Source organism: Atractosteus spatula, chromosome 11 (assembly GCF_055471065.1).
Source record: "Atractosteus spatula isolate fAtrSpa1 chromosome 11, fAtrSpa1.hap1, whole genome shotgun sequence".
Classification (NCBI taxonomy): domain Eukaryota; kingdom Metazoa; phylum Chordata; class Actinopteri; order Semionotiformes; family Lepisosteidae; genus Atractosteus; species Atractosteus spatula.
In genome coordinates this window covers 390,279-409,980 of record NC_142716.1, presented here as the reverse complement: position 1 = coordinate 409,980, position 19,702 = coordinate 390,279, and the positions used below count along the sequence as shown (strand labels likewise).

At 41.9% G+C, this 19,702-nt stretch overlaps 1 protein-coding gene across 1 annotated transcript in view; it reads left to right on the top strand.

The window, feature by feature from the left end:
- The window catches only part of col24a1 (collagen type XXIV alpha 1), a 105,317-nt gene extending 89,769 nt beyond the window's left edge, over nt 1-15,548 (top strand). Inside the window, exons 47-60 of the mRNA XM_088927994.1 lie at nt 208-315; nt 4,781-4,888; nt 5,346-5,453; nt 6,468-6,521; nt 7,604-7,666; nt 7,752-7,805; nt 8,591-8,626; nt 9,893-9,928; nt 10,084-10,110; nt 10,340-10,405; nt 11,107-11,275; nt 11,396-11,505; nt 13,317-13,532; nt 14,116-15,548. Coding sequence (XP_088784120.1) covers nt 208-315; nt 4,781-4,888; nt 5,346-5,453; nt 6,468-6,521; nt 7,604-7,666; nt 7,752-7,805; nt 8,591-8,626; nt 9,893-9,928; nt 10,084-10,110; nt 10,340-10,405; nt 11,107-11,275; nt 11,396-11,505; nt 13,317-13,532; nt 14,116-14,262 — 1,302 coding nt within the window. The 3' untranslated portion in view covers nt 14,263-15,548. The remainder of the gene's footprint in view (nt 1-207; nt 316-4,780; nt 4,889-5,345; nt 5,454-6,467; nt 6,522-7,603; nt 7,667-7,751; nt 7,806-8,590; nt 8,627-9,892; nt 9,929-10,083; nt 10,111-10,339; nt 10,406-11,106; nt 11,276-11,395; nt 11,506-13,316; nt 13,533-14,115) is intronic.
- The last annotated feature ends 4,154 nt before the right edge of the window (nt 15,549-19,702 follow it).

The window sequence follows — 19,702 nt, the reverse complement described above, 5'->3', positions numbered from 1 at the left end:
ATGACCTGTTTCACTGTTATAAAAGTGATTTCCGTTTAAACTAAAAGTGATTAAACCCGACTGAGCTGTATTGTTGACACAACCCAAGTCTACTCACAGCACATTAGAGCACATGCTGAATATTTTTCTGTTTGTCATTGTTTTCCCACAAAAGAACAGCGATGTAATCTCAGTGTTGTTGACCTGATGGGGGGTCTGTATTTTCAGGGAGGCACTGGCTTGCCAGGTCCGAGAGGAGCTCCAGGTTACCCCGGATTCGAAGGTCCTCCAGGACACCCTGGACAGCCAGGACGTCCAGGGAAAGTTGGACATGTGGTATGCGTGGGGACCTTTTTGGAGTTTATTACAACGACACAAATGGGAGAAAATATAAGGGTATATTTTTTTGTTGGAAAGAATAATACCAAAAGGTATTAAAAAAAACCTAATTTGATGTGGTTTACTGCATAACTGAAAAAGATCCCTAATTTTAAGAAAACAATATATTGCTAATTACCCAGTAAACCACAGCTGTCAAACAGTTCAGCTCAACTGTTGTTGTTCTCAAAACATTTAGATTGAGGGTTGCCCCAGTTATTGGTTTTGACAGAGTCCGCTGTATCGCAGGCTAGGAGCAGTGTCTTTTTCAAGGCCTGGTCTCAGTAGTCTTGTATGTAGACAAATAGAGGTAATATTCTGTCCAGCACAGCTGCGACACTGCGGATGGAAGAGGCAGTGAGTCTCCAGCTGTGAAGGCTGGTGCTGTGGATGTTCTCGGGTTCGAGAGGAGTGACGCAGTTGTCTGGAAGACATCACCATGTACAAATGGAATATTTAAATATTTGTTGCATTTACTAACCAAAGCCACAGGTTTGTTAAAAGGGTCGAAGAGTAACATGAGATTTCAGAATGATGATTGTCTGTGAAAAGGTTCAGGGACAGAAGCTTCCCTCTTCTTTGAGAGATCTTCCTGAAAACTTTGCAAAGCCTTTACAAGTGTGTCACATTCATTTAAAAAGATAATCTTTTTTTCTGGAAACTTCACATTGACATTGATTTTGCAGGAAACATTTGAAGATATTATTAAATGACAATGACAAACGTCTTTAAAACAAATATTTCAGAGAAAATGTTTCATGAGAGCCAGCAGTGGGCAGGAGGCAAGTAAGCAAGGCAGTACCAGGTGCAGGAGGCTTTTCATTGAGATTCACATCCTGTGTGATCTTTGCACAGAAAGAAGCTGAGACAGGATTCAGCTCTGCCACTTCGTGCCTTGTATCTCCTATTCGTTTACAGTTTTAATGACACAAACTACAGCTGTTTGACTGTGAGTTTACGAGCTCCAGATCTGCCAAACTGAGCGGCGGGGTTCCAAAATGACTTTGTACATATAAAATTATATATTTTTATGCACCTGAGAAATATGAAATTTTGATTTAAGCAATAGTTTATTTGGTGGTTTAGGTGTGTTTAAGATTTTTTTATAACATGCAGAAAAAAGAGATCTGTGCCATACTGTAGTTTCACTCTAGCACTTGATAAAATGGTGAAATAACTCAGCTTTCTTAAGCATCATAGGTTCACTACACTAACGTGTGCTGCTCTGACCTGGATATACCTCTTGTCTTTTACTTCCTGTGTAACTTCTAGGCAGGAGTGCTTCACTCCAGTCTGTTAGCAGGACCACTGCTGTGGGATGAACATCCTGAGATTTCTGTACTTCAAACATTTCTGTTTTAGATTAGAATGCCACCTGTGAATCTACACCTTTCTTCGTGTTCTGTCACGAGAGTTTCAGTGCTTTTTTTGCACCACATTGCAAGCAGAGATGAGTAATTAAGGCATATTGATTTGCTGTTAGTAAAGACAAACAATTACATTTGATTTGATAAAAAATTCCTGTTCTATTATAGCATCCATTGTGATATTGGGACAAATGTCTATTGACGATTAGGCATACATATAAATCTATCGGGCAAATATTCAACTTTATATAGAGCCTTTAGGACATTGATGTAGAAAATACTTGAGGAATACACTCTGTTGTTTATGATAACTGTCATTTTCTACCTCTGTATACCTCTGTTACATGTATAAAAGGTTAAAATTGTACTATGCATTTGATCTGATTTTGTTTTGACTATTTACATTTTTAGTTTATCTGCGGTATCACTTTTAGAAAATGGCATTCCATTAAAGAAGTATGTGCAGACATGAAAGCAAAAAAATCACAAGCCCTTAGAGCCGGTATCTGGGTCAACATCTTAAGAATGTTTCTAATGGTATAATTATTAGATCACTTAGATTGAAAAAACAAGTGAATATCAGTGCCCTTTGGCTGTGGTTTCAAGATTAAAGCATTCTGTAATCCATGGATCAAAGGAGTGATGTAGATATAAGTGAGACTAGTCTATTTCTCTTTTATTTGTTAATTCTCCATATCTTGCTAACTGGGTATGAATCTATCCTGCCATTATTGTGTAGAAAACTAAATTCCATTAAACTATTATTTCTGTACGAACCGCATCATGCATTTGTCTGGACAGTAATTTTAAAGGGAATGTTTTATACAGTGCTGTTTTATGCACAAAGTAGAGTGTCTGTTTCTAAACTGCTACACATTTTACGTCTCAAGTCACACAGCTGTTGTGAACACAATAAAGGAACCCTTTATGACATGGCATAGATGTACAGAAACTAGCACTTAGGGAAAGGAATTTAAAACCATATTTATGTTGCACCCAAATCTTGAAGAAAATTAAATATTTCTTATTTGGAATTCATGGAAGGCACTGTGGTAAATCAAGGTCAAGTTGAAATGTCCTCAACAGAAAGGCGAACATTAGTACTGGCAGGTGTTTTCATTAGCTTCTCCATCCTGTAAAGTTGCAGACACTGTATCTTCTTAGAGGCAACCTGAGCAATATACCACCCGTAAAAAAACAGGCTTAGTCCACAAAGCTGAGGTTGATAGAAGCCAAATTCTTCCCAATTACCAGCTTTTGTCCTCCAAGATGCAATAGCGTTCCCCTTAGCCAAGGGCTTGTCTTCTCCCTTTGTCTTGCTGCTCGGCTTGAAGAGCTCCCTCTGGAACTGTGAAGCGACGTGATCCTTGTCCAGCCTGTGTCTACAGCTAACGGCTGAAGTGGGCTCTAACAGCGATTTCAATGGCCTCGGCCTCTGTGGTTTATCTCATGAGGGACGGAGCACCTTGGAGTCTGGATGCCTCCCAAAACAAGACCGTAGAAGAGCTGGGGAGGGTGGGCAGAAGCCAGGAAACTCAAGGAGCTGTCAACAACCACTGGTTTTGATTTGTTTCTGGATCACACTTTAGGAGCTCTTATATACTGCAGATCCAAGTATAAAAGTTCAGAACTACTGAGTAAATCCAAAACACAGATGGGTTGCCTGACATGATTTGAGCTATAATGTAAACTGGAAAGTGATGATAATTCTCCCTGTGAAGAGCCAGTTGTGCTTGGTTTTGGGCTACTTCCTTGTATACGCACACCGTAGGTTCAGAGCAGACGGTGCGGGCGTGAGCTCAGTGGTGTTTGCATTGGCTTATTCCTGTGTGAGTGAAGAAGGAGTTGATTGCGGTTGTGAAAGAGGATTCAGCTGAAATGTCAGTCATCAGTCACGTTCCACAGACCTGCCAGCACAGTGTCCCAGCCGTATGGCATTCATTCCTACTCTGGAGTTTATGTGACATACAGACACACCTCCCCATAACTGTGAAGCTCATCTTGTTTGTCATCTTTATGACAGATCTGTTCTCTGTCATTTCTTTGCTTGCCCTAATATCAAGCACCAACCCAACCCAGGAGACCAGATTCCATCCAAACTTCAGCACAACCACCGTTATCAAATTCCAGGCCCAGATCCCGATGGCAGGATTTTGCGTGACTAGCTGCCTCTCTCACAGTAGAGGATTTGTACTGGACTGGATTTGTCATTTGTGATTGACAGGTTTAAAGAAACTGTAATTGAATCCAGGACTGATTAACAAAAACAGAAATCCTTTTATTTTTCCTTCTCAAAATGTCCAGGGTAGCCCTCAGATGTGCCAGAAAAATGAGATTGGTCCAGTTCCTAGTTTTGTTTTTTTAATGTTCTGAAGCACGTCTGTGTGATTGAATGTGACTCAATGGAGAAGTGCAGACATTTTGCTGCCTTGCTTGATTTCAGTTCTGGGTGTCACTTTGATTGCTCTAGGGAAACGTGTACCTGACATCCTGCAGTGGAAAACAGACTAATCTAAATGCACCACACTATGACAGTACTAATCGCACTAATGGTGTGTTAATGAAGATTGCAAAAAAAGTTTTACTTCTGCTTACCAGATTGGCTAGGTTGCCGTTGTGGAAAGAGCTGCAGTGTTTTGTTCATGTGTTTAATGTGGGTTGGTTCCTGATGCAGTAGCTGTGAGGCGGGCAACAACTAAAACATGCAAAATAAAAATAACTCATCAAAAGCTATTTATTCCACACAGAAAATGACATTTAAAAGCTCAGAGAAAAACAGTCACGCAAGACTGTTAATGTACTGTAAGAAGTTACAAATGAGAGGAATTCACTCTGCTCATTTGGTAGTAACTCGTTGATTCAAGAATCTTATCCAGCTGTTTCTCAGAATAAACCAGGGTATCAGTTTTGAAAATATGCATGAGAAATTTGTTCCATACTCCCGCAATGTTTTCATGCAGAGACCAGCAAGGGGATAAAATGGGTGGAGTTCCGCCTCCTGTTAGCAAGACCTTCAGGGTCCCTGCGCCCTGTTCACTGTCCTCTCCCACCTGCAGGGTCAGCGCGGCACTCTGGGGCCGGTGGGCCAGGCCGGTCTTCCCGGGCTGCGAGGGGCAATGGGACTGCCAGGAAACTCGGGGGAGAAAGGTCCTCCAGGGCCCAAGGTACCTGCTCCGGCTGTGCACACCTGCACTCACCGCACTTGCACCCGGCTGGGATGGCATTGTTCACCACTCCGCTCATCGCAAGACGGAGCACACAAAAACTGGTTTATAAAGCTTACTTGCATGTTCACCAGCAACTGACACTTAACGTGCAGCACTTCCAAGCTGTCCACAACGAGCCATGCACCTTATTTTTTTGTCAGTGACTGCACACCAGTTGTATGAAGCATTTCAATTGGATGTATTATCTGTCCATCAGTGGACTGCATGCATCTGTCAGGTTAAGACAGAGTGCAATGCCCAGGCAGTGCAGTGTGTTAAACTTGCAGAAAAGTCATAAGGCAAGTATGGCCAGTGTTTCGTTCATGTGTTTAACGGTGACTTGTTCCTGATGCTTGCTGTGAGGTGGGCAGTGCTCAAAGTGCTGTGTCTCAGTCTGGTCTGTTGTTATCCTCAGGGGGAGCATGGGCTGGCAGGGGAGAGGGGGGCTGCAGGACTCAAGGGAATGGCAGGGGCGTCAGGAGACCAGGGCGTGAAAGGAGAATCGGGCAACAAAGGACAGCCAGTGAGTACTGGGAAATCATTCCTACCCTATAATGATATTTAAAAATGTCTGTGGAAGCATTTTCCAGATATGGAAATGAGCTGTGACTGTATGGAACATACAGGTCAGTTATTACACTTTTCTTGAAATGGCAATAGCTCGTGACCGTGGCGTATGGTCCAGGTTCCTGGACTTTACACCCAGGCCAGCTGGGAACATGACAGTACTGAAGCAGTCCTGGTCCAGCAGTGTTACATCATCTGCATCATATCGGCATGGTGGGACAGCAGAAGAGAACTACATGTTGTCAGATCCTTTGACAAAAAACTCTCCTGAAAATGTCCATGTGTTTTGACGCTTCAGGCCGTTGCAGAGGCAAATCAACTATCTGGAGGATACAGCTAAATATAGTCACAGCATTTGCTAAGCAGCCAAGCTGTGGTGCAGGGCAATCTCTCACGAATGTTGTTCCAGGTAATTTTCCATTTGGTCTGAAGTTCAAATTGATCTGAGGAAGGGATTGATGGAACCAGTCCCTTTGGCAACATTAAGCGTGTAATGAAGCACGATTTGGGAATGAAAGTAAACACTAAAGCATCCGCTTTGAAACTGATAGGTTTTGTTAAGTAATTCTAAAAATAATGAAGCCGACTGATTGCAAGTAAACCAGATTTTGAACCATGGAGGAGCAGGGCTATGGTGGTGATGATTATTATTTTTGTGATCGTTGTCTTTTCTTTTGAAGTCCTTTTTCCTCAAATCCCTTAAGCAAATCCAGGTTTGTAGTCGTGGGCTTCATCCCCCAGTGCAGGACAGAAAGCACCCTCATAGAACTGCTCTGAACCACGTAGGCGACAACTAAGTCCTTGGCCTTTGCTGGCTGTCCCTGCGGCTGGACTTTGACAGGCAGAGACAGAAACCTAGATGGTGGAAGAACTGCTTGTACCGATAAGCTGTTCACAGCCCTTTTCTCTCACTTATATTAGTTTGATTAATTATTTAATTACATTAATTGCATTGTTTGCTTTCCTGCAGGGCGATCCCGGTGATCAGGGGTTACTTGGCTTTCCAGGGTTCCCTGGCCCAAAGGTTGGTGAGCTGGTTGCCGTTTTCCTTGTGGGCAGAATTGGTTCAGCGTTGACTTTCCCATTAATCTCCGCATAATGGTGCAGATTATTAATTGTTTAGAATATATTATACTAGCAGTGGATTTTTTTAACTGTGAAGTGAAGAAACAGATTTGGTAAACTCCAGGAAAGATAAGTCTGACCCAGACTCAGAAGTCAACTTAGTGGATTTAAAGCCAAACCATTCTACTCTGTAAAAAGTAAAACAGGAGTATTGTGAATTTTTATTCTAAAACCCACAGGTAGACAGTGCAAGGACCCTAAATACATTCTCAAGCTTTTAGTTCTAGTCGTTGAATTTCAAGAAACATTCACAAATATGCTTGGAAACTTTAATGTTTAGAGTGGTGAGCTGCTTCAGCTTACGATCTGAAAGAAGACTAATTCCTTGTTGAGAAGTTGCATGTTGCTTGCTATAAAGCCAGGAAAAGCCAAGACGTATTATTTTTTCAGCACGAGATAGGGAGAGATGTGAACGGATATGGCCTTTTCATAGATCAGAGACACCAAAAGATCATGACCCAGGTACTGAGTACTGTACCTGGAGCTTACTACAAATACTATTGCTACTACTAATAGCATTACTAAAAGATTTTGTTAATCCCTTTTTATAACATTTAAGCAACATAAGGCAAATAGTACTTGGTTAATGTCAGATTTCAAGGAAACATCAATGTGAGTGTCATCAGTATAGAAATGAAAGCTGATGCCCTATCAGGAAGCACTCCCAATGTGAACATTCAATATAGGCACTAAAAAGAATGAGACCCAGAACAGAGCCCTGCTAGGCGCTGTACGTGACCAGCTGTGGTGAGGAGGAACAAAACCTGATTTAAGCAAATTGTTCTCTGTCACTTAAATAGCATTACAGAAATCTGCATTATTTAAGCTTTCATACCTTGGAGCACCATAAGGCTTTCAGCAGTGCCATAAAGTGTCTAGTGCTTCTGAACATTGTGTCATGTTGATTTACTCTTGGTCCTGTGGTATAAGTGCACTCTGTATTCCAGGCCTGTTTCCCAGACACTGCTCTGTTTCTTGCAGGGACCAAATGGGGATATAGGCTTGACTGGCATCCATGGGCCAAAGGGTCCTATCGGTATAGCGGTGAGGATTTTTTATTATCCTGCTGCACTTTGCTGGTTTGTTTTGCAGTCCTGCCTGAGTAAAACCTTATTCTGTTTTGTTGCAGGGGTTCAGTGGGCCGGTTGGTCCTGTTGGGCTGATTGGTCCCGTTGGGAGACCTGTAAGTTCATTCATCCGTAATCAGCTGTACTAACAAAACTAGATGTAAGATAAATTGCTTAAACATTTCTGGTACAAATAATCTGAAAACAGCATGTTTAATGGCTTTCTGGTGTACATGGTTAAACTACAGTATGTATCTACTGCATTTTACCTGTATTCTTTATTTTTAAAAGTGGAAATGGATATTGGAGACAGATTATATCTAGAATTTCATGAGAAAAAGGCTGTCCTTTCAAAGAGTTGCTGTTGTAATGAATGACATGGAAGAAATTTTATCCACAGCAAGAAAAAGGTTAAAATTGAACTGTAACCATCTGACATCAACATTTGGCATACAAAAAAAAAGTCTGTCAAGATAATTTGCTTTAATCCTGCATCAGGCAGGTAAAGGCACAACCCTTCTGTACTCTTCAGCGTGGGGAAGCTTTTACTAATAGCAGAAGTGGAGCAGTAAAATAACAGTGAAGGAAACGGTACCAGCTGTCCTCAGGGCAGTCAGCGAGAGGCGCTGTCCCACCGCAGTGACTGGTGGACCTGGGAGACGGGGTCGTTTATAGTACGAATCCAGAGAGCGAGGTCTCCATTGCTTTGTCATTCCAAGAAGGAGGCTGGGGAGAAGGGTATTTTTAAAGTACATCACTGTCTTGAAGAGAGGGGAATGCTTATCATGACAAGGGGACAGTGTTGCCTCCTACCAGTGCTGTAGTCCTGATTAAGGACTTGTTGAAATCAGGAGGCAGCTTGCATCAGGAGCTCACTAATGAGATTTGTTTTCCTTCGCAGGGACCTAGAGGCACTAAAGGAAGTCGTGGAGAAATGGTAAGAACATGTTTTTTTAAGGATGTTTTTTCTTGCTTGGATATAATTCCCTGACAGTTGAACTGTTAAGGTTTTGTTCCGCAAAGATTCAGGTGACGTCATTAAGAGATGTAGTAAACACTACTGACACGAGAGTAAAAGGGCCAGAGTAATTAAATCTCGGACTGTTGTTCTGGCAGGAAGCAAGTGGGATGTGAACTCACCACTAGAGTTTAGCTTACACTGTTGTTGTAATCAATTGTGGCTGCTTTCATAAATACATCGGAACTAAATTACAGACTGGTTGTCCTTCATTCATGGTCCAGGATATTCTGATCCCAGTTATTGGAAGTTGCAAAACGTTTAAACAAAATTCAGGAAAATTCTTCAACGTCTGTGTCATGGAACAAAAGGCTTGAAATGTAACTCAAAGAAGCACAGCAAAATGAAATGCAGTGTTGTTTTGAAAAATCTTTTATTCAAAAAGTATAATGTATAGTTTCAGTCAATCCTTTGTGGCTCAATATACCGGTCTCTTTTCTTGTGGCCAAAAATTTCTCTTCAACTGAATATTTTTACAAGATATCAAAATAATAGATGTATTGGATCAATATCAACAGATCTAATACCTATTTAAGGTTTACTATTCAGTTTATGGATATACAGACATGAGAAAAATTGAGGAGCTGGAAAAAAAAGACATAAAAGGCACCGTGTGCTCAGTGCCAGTGAGTCCTTCCTGAACAGTCCTGTACAGACGGTGCTCCTCATGGTGTTTCGATACACAGTTGCCCTGTGTCCTGTGAGGAATGGGGGTTGGTGCCCAGATCTCTTTGCCTTGTGCACCGTTAACCATGATTCCGAGCTACATGTGAACACCGTGTAAAGAAAGTTTGCAAACAATAGCCTGGCTCTTGTGGTTTTTAGTCTTGGGCTTTTCAAAGCTGACTTTGAGTGCCTCAGCGCAGAGCTTTGCTATAACAATTCCATCTTTTTCTTTTGTGTTATTTTAATGATGATATTTATAATCAGCTTTATTTTATACAACTCCTTGAAAGGAAGTAAACTAAACTTCAATGATACATGAAAAACAAATATGAAAGAAATTAAAATTGAAGAAATTCCAACAGCAAGAAAACAAAGCAAAAGAAAAACAATTGCAAGAAGCCTTATTGCCCCATATTTCATATAGATTTGAAACTTTTCCTTAGAGATCTGGGGAAACTGCTGGTGTTGTTTTGTACGAGGTCGTTTTATTCCGCGTTTGTTTTCTTCTGTCTGACACAGGGTCCTCAGGGGCCGAGAGGGCGTCCAGGTCCGCCTGTAAGTCATTCTCCTCTGTTCTTCTTTGCAAAGACGAATAGTGAGAGTCCTGGGGAGGACAGTGTCCACCCAGACTCTTGTTCCTAACAAGCAGGCCTGAGTCTTAATAAACTTATTCAGTTTCTTGTATCTGAATTAAGGTCTTTATTTTTCAGGGTCCTCCAGGGCCTCGTGGTCCCACGGTAAGATTCAGAGACGAAATCCATTTAACTCAATCTGCTGTTTTGTCTTGATGACGTAGACTGTGTTGCCCACAGTGACCGGAAGACACTGACCTCCTGTTTGTCACTTGTGGGAGGCAGTGGTTTAAGAAGGCCTTTCAATCTTTACAGGCGTGAAATAGAACATGCCCTGTTTTGTTTTTTTTATCTTGTATTCAGAATGCCTTCCTTGGTGCTTCCTCTCTTGCAGAAACTGTTGGATATTAATGTGGCCATTCGAGCCTTGATTGAATCGAGTGCAGCCCTGGAGGCGCAGGTAACTGGCTTGTCTCCTCTGTTCCAGTGGACACTGGATCATGATCGTAACTGAACTGATGAGGCTCCAGATTTACTCTCATGCGTCTTCCTACTAGGATTTGTTTAAAAGTTATGAGAAGAGACTTCATGAAATGTACATTTTGTAGAGATGGATCTGTCCAGTATTGAACCATAGGGTATTAAAACTGAGAATATGTGGCTGTAGCAGCTGTGACAAAGTTATAAAAGCAGTACAACAGTAAAAAGATTTCCACTGTAATTTATGAAGAAATTACTTGCTGTTTGTAATGCAGTTTGTGAAAAGATTATTGTAAGATTAATTAGATTTTTTTTCTTTTTCCATTTGTTCCATATATTATTTGTGCCTGTCTCATAATAAATGGGTAAAATACAATCTTCATAATCTTTGCATCAACACAAATTCTAATGACTGCTGTTGGCTGTTTGTTTTAATTTCCATCCCAAAATGTGCACTAATCCACATGGTTGAACATTTTTTTTCCCTGGTTAACTTGCTTGAAACGGGAAACCTGGATGCGCACATTTTTCTGTTCATGTCGGCATGGGGTCTCCCTGGGGCATGCTGGGGGCTTGGCGTCTTGGTGGTGGGCTATGGTTGTTCCGTTTCATTCTTGCTTGTTTGTTCCACTTGAACGCATGTTGCTGGGCTGCTTGTGCTTCTAACATGACATGGCACAGAGCTATCAGAACACTGAAATGGCCTTGCTTGACCAAAGTACAGAGATCTTCAAAACTCTGCACTACCTGAACAGTCTAATGCAAAGTATTAAGAACCCTCTGGGCACCCGAGACAATCCAGCCAGAATCTGCAAAGACTTGCTGAGCTGTGAACAAAAGCTGGCAGACGGTAAGCCTATGACTTTTTCTCTCTGTTGTAGTTTTGGGTTTTGTGCCATTTAAATTGCATGCACTTAACATTGTTGACTTAAAATGTTCTTATTGTGTTGTCTTTTCTTGGGTGTTGCAGGAAAATTCTGGATAGATCCCAATCTTGGATGTCCTTCTGATGCCTTTGAGGTTTTCTGCAACTTTACAGCTGGGGGCCAGACATGTGTCCACCCAGTGTCAGCGTCCAAGGTGCCCTCTCTCTAAAAGAGCACCCCACATTTGATTTTGTTTGTATAGCTTTTAAATGTAACAAAGAACAATTAATTTCTTACATTCATTGAAACCAGGCATGTTAACTATTTTTTCCATTTAACCATACATAATGGAATCATTATGTAATTGCATACCTGATAATGACCTGATACATTAATTTACTTTGGACTTAAAAATGTTTCATTACAGGCTGCATGTTGGAAGAGCTTTGGGTAATTGTAAAATGAGAAGGTCTTTTCTGGGTTCATCTTGCTTAGGTTTTGAAAAACAAAGATCTGTGTCACATGTCTGATCTCTATAGTACGTTCCGGTGGTAATTTGGGGCTGTCCTTTGTGAGGGTTTAAGGACATGCAGTAGTTAATGGGAATTTCTTAAATTCTAAAAGATTAAGTTTTTTCTCTAGAAATACAGATTGCAACAGCGGGGTTCGGTACAGAATAGAGCAGGCATAGGACTCAGGAAAAGAGGGTAACCATCACATTTAAGATGCATTTCCGGTACATAGTTAATACTTAAAAGGGGTTGAGTAGATGTCTGTTGTATTTTAAGACATTTTCCACTTGCATAAGGCTTCACCATTCTGAATGGCTTTGTTCTCAAGATGGAAACACTTGTGGCTGTGAACCTCATAGTGCTGAGAAAACATCTTGTTTTCCACCTGGAAAGGTCAGGATTGATTGAAATGCTGCAGCACATTTTTCAGATTTTATGAAGGACTAAAAATTTCACCATCTTCTCCTGTTTTGCATCCTTGCCTGTACAAAAGTCGCTCAATCCCAGAGATGCAGAGGTTTCTCATATAGCTTCTTTCAATCCACTGAACCATACAAACACAACCTGTCATTATAATCAGTGGCCTGCTGCTGTTGTGAGAGGACTCTGACTGTTCCCACCTCATGCATTTCTTTCAAACTGCGTTACACCTTGCAAAACCAACCATTGTGCTCTACTTTATTTTGAAGATAAATTTCCAGAGAAAGATTTCAAAGTAAGATAATGTTAATGCAAGTCAAGGCTGATAAATGTCTACGCATCTGGTTGCATATTGTTTTAACTTTCAAAACAAAAGTCGTATTATTGGATAATCTAAGTCAAATATAAACTTGGTTTCCAAGTATCCCAACTAATCTTGTTTTACATGTCTGCTCGGATATTCGTATTTCCTGGCTTGGATGATGGCGATGTTTAGGAAATGGCCTCTTTTGGAAACACTGTGTTACACTCATTATTGAGATCGGTGCTTTGCGATTGGCCCTCTGTGTATACTGAATGAGTTTGAATGGATTTTAAATTTAGTTACACATACTTAATAGGGAAAAAAAAAACCACTTTCCTATCCTCAGTTCAGTTCCCTGCAAGTTCCTGCAATGAAAGATGTTGTAATTTTATCCTATTGGTCTTCCCAAGAGCAGCTCCACACAGTAGTGTTGCCTCTTGAGCAGCTCGTCATTGGAGATTGTGGATGATCTCAACTCTCCTAGCTGGTTAGATAAAGGATGGTGAGGGCTATTAAAAAATTAAACAGCTGTACAAGTGGCAGCTTCATTTTAATGTTGCATACTTTTTAAAACTTTTGTATTTTCAAAGGGGCTTAGCTGTAACTGCTGGGAAACCTTAAAAGACTTTTTAAAAATAGATATGCAAAGACCTAGGAGACTATTAAGATTCTGTTAAAATACCATGAACGGGACATTTGTCCAGTTTCAAATTTAAGAGGCCACACAATCATGCAAGGCAAGCGTCTTATCTAACCGGATGGGACACTAACCCATTGTTCCTTCTGCAGATGGAATTTGGCATTGGAAAAGTGCAGCTGAGGTTTCTTCACTTGCTGAACACGGAAGCCACGCACACAATTACGGTGCACTGTCTGAACACGCCGGTGTGGAACCACACGGGCTCTGGGCAGCACAGGGAGTCTGTTCGCTTTAAGGGCTGGAATGGCCAGACCTTCAAGGCAAACTCATTACTTGAGCCACACGTGCTACTTGACGAATGCAAGGTAATAAGTGAGTCTTAGCGGGAATGGCATCTTAGAATCGTATCTACCTCTGTGAAACCACAGAGCACCCGAATTTTCATTGCATTTGCTATATCGAGCATTCCTTGAAGACACACCATGTATTAAGACTTGTTGGGGGATACACCTCCTCCTCAAATCTCACATTAGAATTTAAAACTATGACAAACCATAGTGGAGTCATGGTCCGTGTGATGAACCCTGGTGTTGGGAATAGAGGGGAGAGACACTACCACCCTGCCCTTTTCTGCAGGCCTCCATGGAAGGGGGGCTAAGTCTGTGCAATTTCAGGTCCAGAAGGGGCCAATTTTTCTTCTTGACAAAATGTGGTAACATTCCAATTATCAGATCAGCTGAGGTTGTTGTGAGCTGCTTTTAGTCCACTGCTCTTTAGTGAGCTATGAAGATCTGTTTGTGTTATTATTCATCATACAGTGCACTGACTGACAAGAGCTGATGAGGTGCAATGTGTGCGGTCAGAAATCAGCCCTCCTCTTTCCCTTCAGTGCTGAAATGTGATCCCACTGGCAGACAGGTGCTCAGCAAGTGCTTTTGTTTTTGTCAGATTCAAGACGGCAGCTGGCACCAGTCACGCTTCTTCTTTCAATCTCAGGACAGCACCCAGCTTCCTATCACCGAGATCCTCGGACTCCCTCGCCTCCAGCCAGGCCAGCGGTACGAGATCGAGGTGGGGCCCGTCTGCTTTACATGAGGCGGTCGCGGAACACTACAGCTTGCAGCCAAGTTAAACACAGCAGCGCCTCAAGAGGTCGCCGTTTTCCAGCAAGACATCGTCGTCAATTTGTCCCTAGCAGGAAAAAACCCCAAAGATGCCATCAGGAAAGTCCTGGACTTGTGGGGGATGGATGGTGTGGAGAATGGGAAGCTACTGACTCAAGGAAGCCTGTGAGCGCAGTCCACACCAGTATCCATCACAGACGTGTTATATGCAGAACAGGGCTTCTGGCTGTGGCTTCCTGAGCACAGCTCAGTGTGCCAAACCTTCAAGGGTACGCGCCCACCACACTGCCACCTCAGACAGCGCTGGAGTGGAGCCGCAGGGCACTGTGGACACCAACGCTCCAGACGTGCAGTAGCTTGTGGATGGATTACTGCTTTTTAAAAGTCGACAGGTTTCACGTTTCTTATTTTTAATCTGGATCTGCTGTCCGCTGTGGACACGTGCGTTTTAACAGATGGTGCTCTACCTCCTGGATGTGTGGACTTAAAAAAAAAAAATTACACACGTGCTTCAAATATTAAAAAATGGTGCTTGTGTTTTTGAAATTGTTTTAAAGTTTTTATTTCAAGTTGTATGTACTGGTTACATCGAGATCTTTCCTGTTGTAAGAGTACTTATTTGAAATAATTTTGGCCATTTATTTCATTACAGTTTATTTATATGAACTTATGACAAATTGTGTATGTCAAGTTTCTTTATGTAGTTTTGTTTATGGAAGCGCCATTCGAAGTGGCACGCCTTCATGGGGCCTGTAGCCAGGTAAACGTTCTAGCCATTGGAAGTAATGTTGTAGAGCAACTTCATTTTTTAAAAGCATTTTGGATTTTAGCTTTATTTTTGTGAACATTAAAGGAATCCTTGATAGCATCAAGACATTCTTTTCTTGTGTATATTTTGATAATACATGGTTAATTATTTATATCATATTTTTCCCCCACTTACTGTTACCCAATAATTTATCCCACCTTTTCAGAGTCTGTACTAGTCCCACAGATGAAAGATTATTAATACATGCAAGAGGCAGTACATGTGTGTATGTGTATATATACTGTGTATACATATGCATTTTCAGTGTTTGTTTGTATTAAACAAACTGGCAGCTAGCAAAAGCCAGAACAAGACCCTTCCTTATTATTATAGTATAAATATCTGTAACATTGAATTATAAAATAAAAATACAGATGCTCTGGAACAAGTGCATTTTGTAAATATAAAAAGTAATAAAATAAAAATGGTCCTAACCTCTAAAGAATAAATTGTGGAAACTTTTTATGGCACATTTCGTTGCTCAAAACCTGCATGCCTTCTTTAATTCATAAATGACTGGCTCACAGCTGGAATTAATGGGAACTGTTCAGTGAATAAGAAACAGAATAAGCACAGCTTGTTCCTGCTTTTAATCACAAGGTGAAATATCAGACTTACAAAAATTGCAATAATTAAAAAATCCAGAACTATGATACTTTCTTAACTTCATGTTTTGGCTGTACCTTGACCAGTGGCGGATTACGGTAATCAGAGGCCTCTAGGCTGTATGTTGTGTAGTCCCCCATTACCAGAAAAAAAGCGAGAGAAAATACTGTAATACAGTGACGTATTCGGAGTAAGAGCTGCTACCGCCGATTCAAACGGAACGTAACGCAGGGAACACACACGTACACCGGGAGCCCAAATACCGTCACACTACAATAGCTTATAATGCATGCACAGCAATACAACCAATAAATCCGATTAAGAGCCCATCTGCGAGCTGATAACGGAAATCATGCGCACGCTTGCTTTGAAACCGACGATACACAACAGCAACAAGATCAGCACAGCAGAGACCAACGAGCACCCTGTCTGAGCGCGTTATTTCAAGAACAGCAGAACACTCCCCACTCGCGCAAGTCCATTGCTGTCAATAGACTCAAATCAGTCAATACACTGCATCGACGAATGATACGGTAGATACCGGCGACAAACCAAACAAATGCACAAAAAATAACCATGTTCTTACCTTTGCAAGTTTTTCTGTTTTCCTTGCAGAAAAGTAATTTATAAGGCTGGCAAAATCCTTAGAAAGTGATGTCCTGCGCAAAATCGAAATCAGGGCCTGGTGATTCAGTCTGCCTTGATCCATTTTGACCTACGCCAGTTTTGAAAAAGAGCGCTCCCCGCTTGCACTGGTTACCGGTAAAGTCATGAACAGTCTTAAGAGAAGTATCAAGACTTGGAAATACTGACTGGAGTTTCCTCCTTATTAGCTGTAATAGAGTCCTTGCTGATGCGTCCTCGTTTCCTTGAATAAATTCTCTGAATTGACCCATTTCGTCCACAAAGCCCACCTCCAAATCATCCGCATATTTCTTTTGGAGATTAGTGGCCATATCATGTTGGGAGATGCAGGAAATGTTGGTCAAAAACCTAAATGTCCGCCGAATGTCCCTGTAGGAGCGGTACCTCCTATCCACTTCGACAACAAGTCGGTCTACGACCGCAACGAAAACAACAAACAGTACTGAACTTATCTCGACCTGATTGCTCACACTCAGGCTCTGGCTTCGTCTGCTTGTTTTTTCCTTTTTCTCTGCCACTGTGTATCCACCTTGTAATGTTGGGACACTGCTGGGGACATGTTTTTAGTTCTCAATCGATTAGACCATTATCAGCACAGCGCATAACGTATGCAACCATAGCCTTTCTACGGCTCTCCGACACTTCGTGTTCAGCCAAGCGTACGGCTGCATTTTTGCAGTCACTATAACCTGCGGTCAGTCTGGACTGATTATCACTGTCCCCAAATAATTTACATGCGAAACAAAACACTGCACCTTTCGAAAGGGAATACAGCAGCCATTCTCTTGACGCACACTCGCCATTTCCGAGTTGTCTTTTGAAGAGGGTTTTAGAGAAATACCTCTTTTGGCGTTTATGTCGTCTTTCCGATGCTGCAACCTCTGCGTCTTGGATTTGACACGATTCCGGGCCCAATTTAGCCCAGTATGGCCGCATCTGTTCATCTATTTTACCCCAGCACGCTGGGTCCGAGCTATAGGAAGCGGGAGCTGCTGTTGCGGCCTCTATTGGCTCCACGGCAGCAGGTGCAACAGCATGGCGCCGGCTCGTTGGTCCTGTGGAGACGGTAGCGGGTGGTGGTGGCCTTTTGGGACGGCTCTGCCTCTGACCCCGTTGCGGGAGCTGCTCGTCCTCATGTGCCCAGCTAGAGCCGGCTGCAGCGAACTTTTCAACCGCGGGTGTTGTAGCACTGGCTGCGACGTTAACTGTAAACTCAGGATCGGGGTCCGGCTCAGCAAACGTGAAATAACCAGTCAATCTGTGGATCTTTTCAACTAGACCCTGCTCACACTGCTCTTTTAACCACCGTGGTTTTCGTTTCCGCGCACATTGTGAGGCTGGGTACCGTAAACTTGCACCAAAAATCATCCGATGCATCTGCCGAAATAAATTTAAACTGCGAACCCATTGCATCTAACCAATCATTAGTTCACACCTTATTCCACGTTTTTATGGACCAATGGGGGCCCACATGTCCGTTTAAAAAATACCCCGGCCAATCAGGGTTCCGTAATCAGGCCCACTGGTCTGTTTTAAAAAACACTCTGGCCAATCAGGTCCCTTGATCAATCCGGGGCCCCTAGGCTATAACCTATACTAGCCTGTTCATTAATCTGCCTCTGAGACTGTTGGTTTTAGTTGGACACGGTCATGCTTAACTAAGCACTGAGATGCAACAGCCTTGAGATCCTTGGATCAATACCAGCTATCAAACCGGGCTTGATGGGCCAAATAGCCTCCTCTCGAGTGTAACACTTCTTCTCTTCATTTATTATGTGTTTTTTTTTAATCACCTGCCCTCCATCTCTCTCTCCTGTGTCTCCACAGTCACTGTCCAGAGTTTCTGGTTGGCATTGTGTTTCATAGAGATCTTTGTCTTCTCAGCATAGACAGAAATGTTACAAACAAGAGGAGGTCATTTTGGTCTTCTGAATGAAAGCATGTTTAAGATGGTGACTTGAGAAAACCTGTGTCTCGGCATGGAGATCTACTTTCTGTAATTCAGCATAAACCAGCATATCCCAAACACAAACATGCTGTCTGACGAGGTGCAGTGTAAAGCAACCATGTCTGCTAGTTTAGAAGCTACATTTCTCCTTTGAACCAGCAGGTAAGGCAGGATACAGAGTTTATACACAATGCAGAGCCAGGATCCCTTCCCAGAGCTCTGGGGAGTCACAGGTCTTTGGGACTTATAGTAGTTCTCAGTTGCATGTCATCTTAACCTCATAAATATTCTGTAGACACATACCTGGAGAGAAAAGTTTAACAAACCAGTGGATCGAATCATTAGTATCACAATTTCTAGCTACTGTTACTGCAGGCAGTTCATAGGTGCCACAGTGTCCCTGCTTATAAAATGTAGCCTGACAATAGTAAATGCCACACAAACTTGATTAAAGTGCTACTTAATTCTCTGATCTCCTCATCAGACATAAAAACATAGAAGTTGTGCATTGATCTAATTAGGCATATGTTTTATACATGTAAAACAATACTGAATTATGAACAGTACTTAAGTAGCTTCTTCAATTTTCCTAAAACATAATAGCTGTCAGAAATAGTGCCTTACTAATAACCTCACTGCTATTACAGTACGACCCTGTGCTTCACATTTCTATCTTAATTATACGTAGACCCACCACAATATTTTCAAGATTGGCCGAGAAACAATGTGAAGTAATGTAAGTGAGCAAAAACTAGACATTACATCAGCAAATGGCTCAAGTGAAAAAATAAACAAAATAGACTTTGTAAAAAAAAGCAATATAAAATCTCAGTGATTTAGCCGCACTCCAGCTATTGAGGATAATTCGCTGGAGAAGTGTTCTTGTTCTTAGCCTTTGTGTCTCGCAAGGGAACATTTTTCTCAGTGCCATGACAACTTTAAATACAGACTAATAAACATTCATCTCACTTTCAGCAGGAGATGATCCCTCACTAAGGACATTAGCCTTTGAGGGGGGTATGTTCAACAATCAGCTCGGCCAGTTCATATATCCTGCAGCTCCCCACAAAACTATTCATCCAGCTTTATTCTTGAAAAGCCCGGAGCTTGTTTTTCTCCCCCATGGAGGACAAAACCCGCTTTTGTCAGTTTTTAAGCCGCACAATGCTCCCTGCCAAAGGAGAAAGTGTTTCTGCATTCTTGGACCACTTCACCACAGCGCTGAGTGGACGTTCTTTCTTTGGACGTACACCCCAGCACCCCAGCAGCGACACACGCAAGACACAGATATTTCAGAGGCTCAAGCCAAGTCTGCAGAAACACACAAATGTACATCCCCCAATGTTTTCATTTAGATTTTAGTGAAATATTCCTTAGAAGTAATCTTACAGTATATCCATCCAT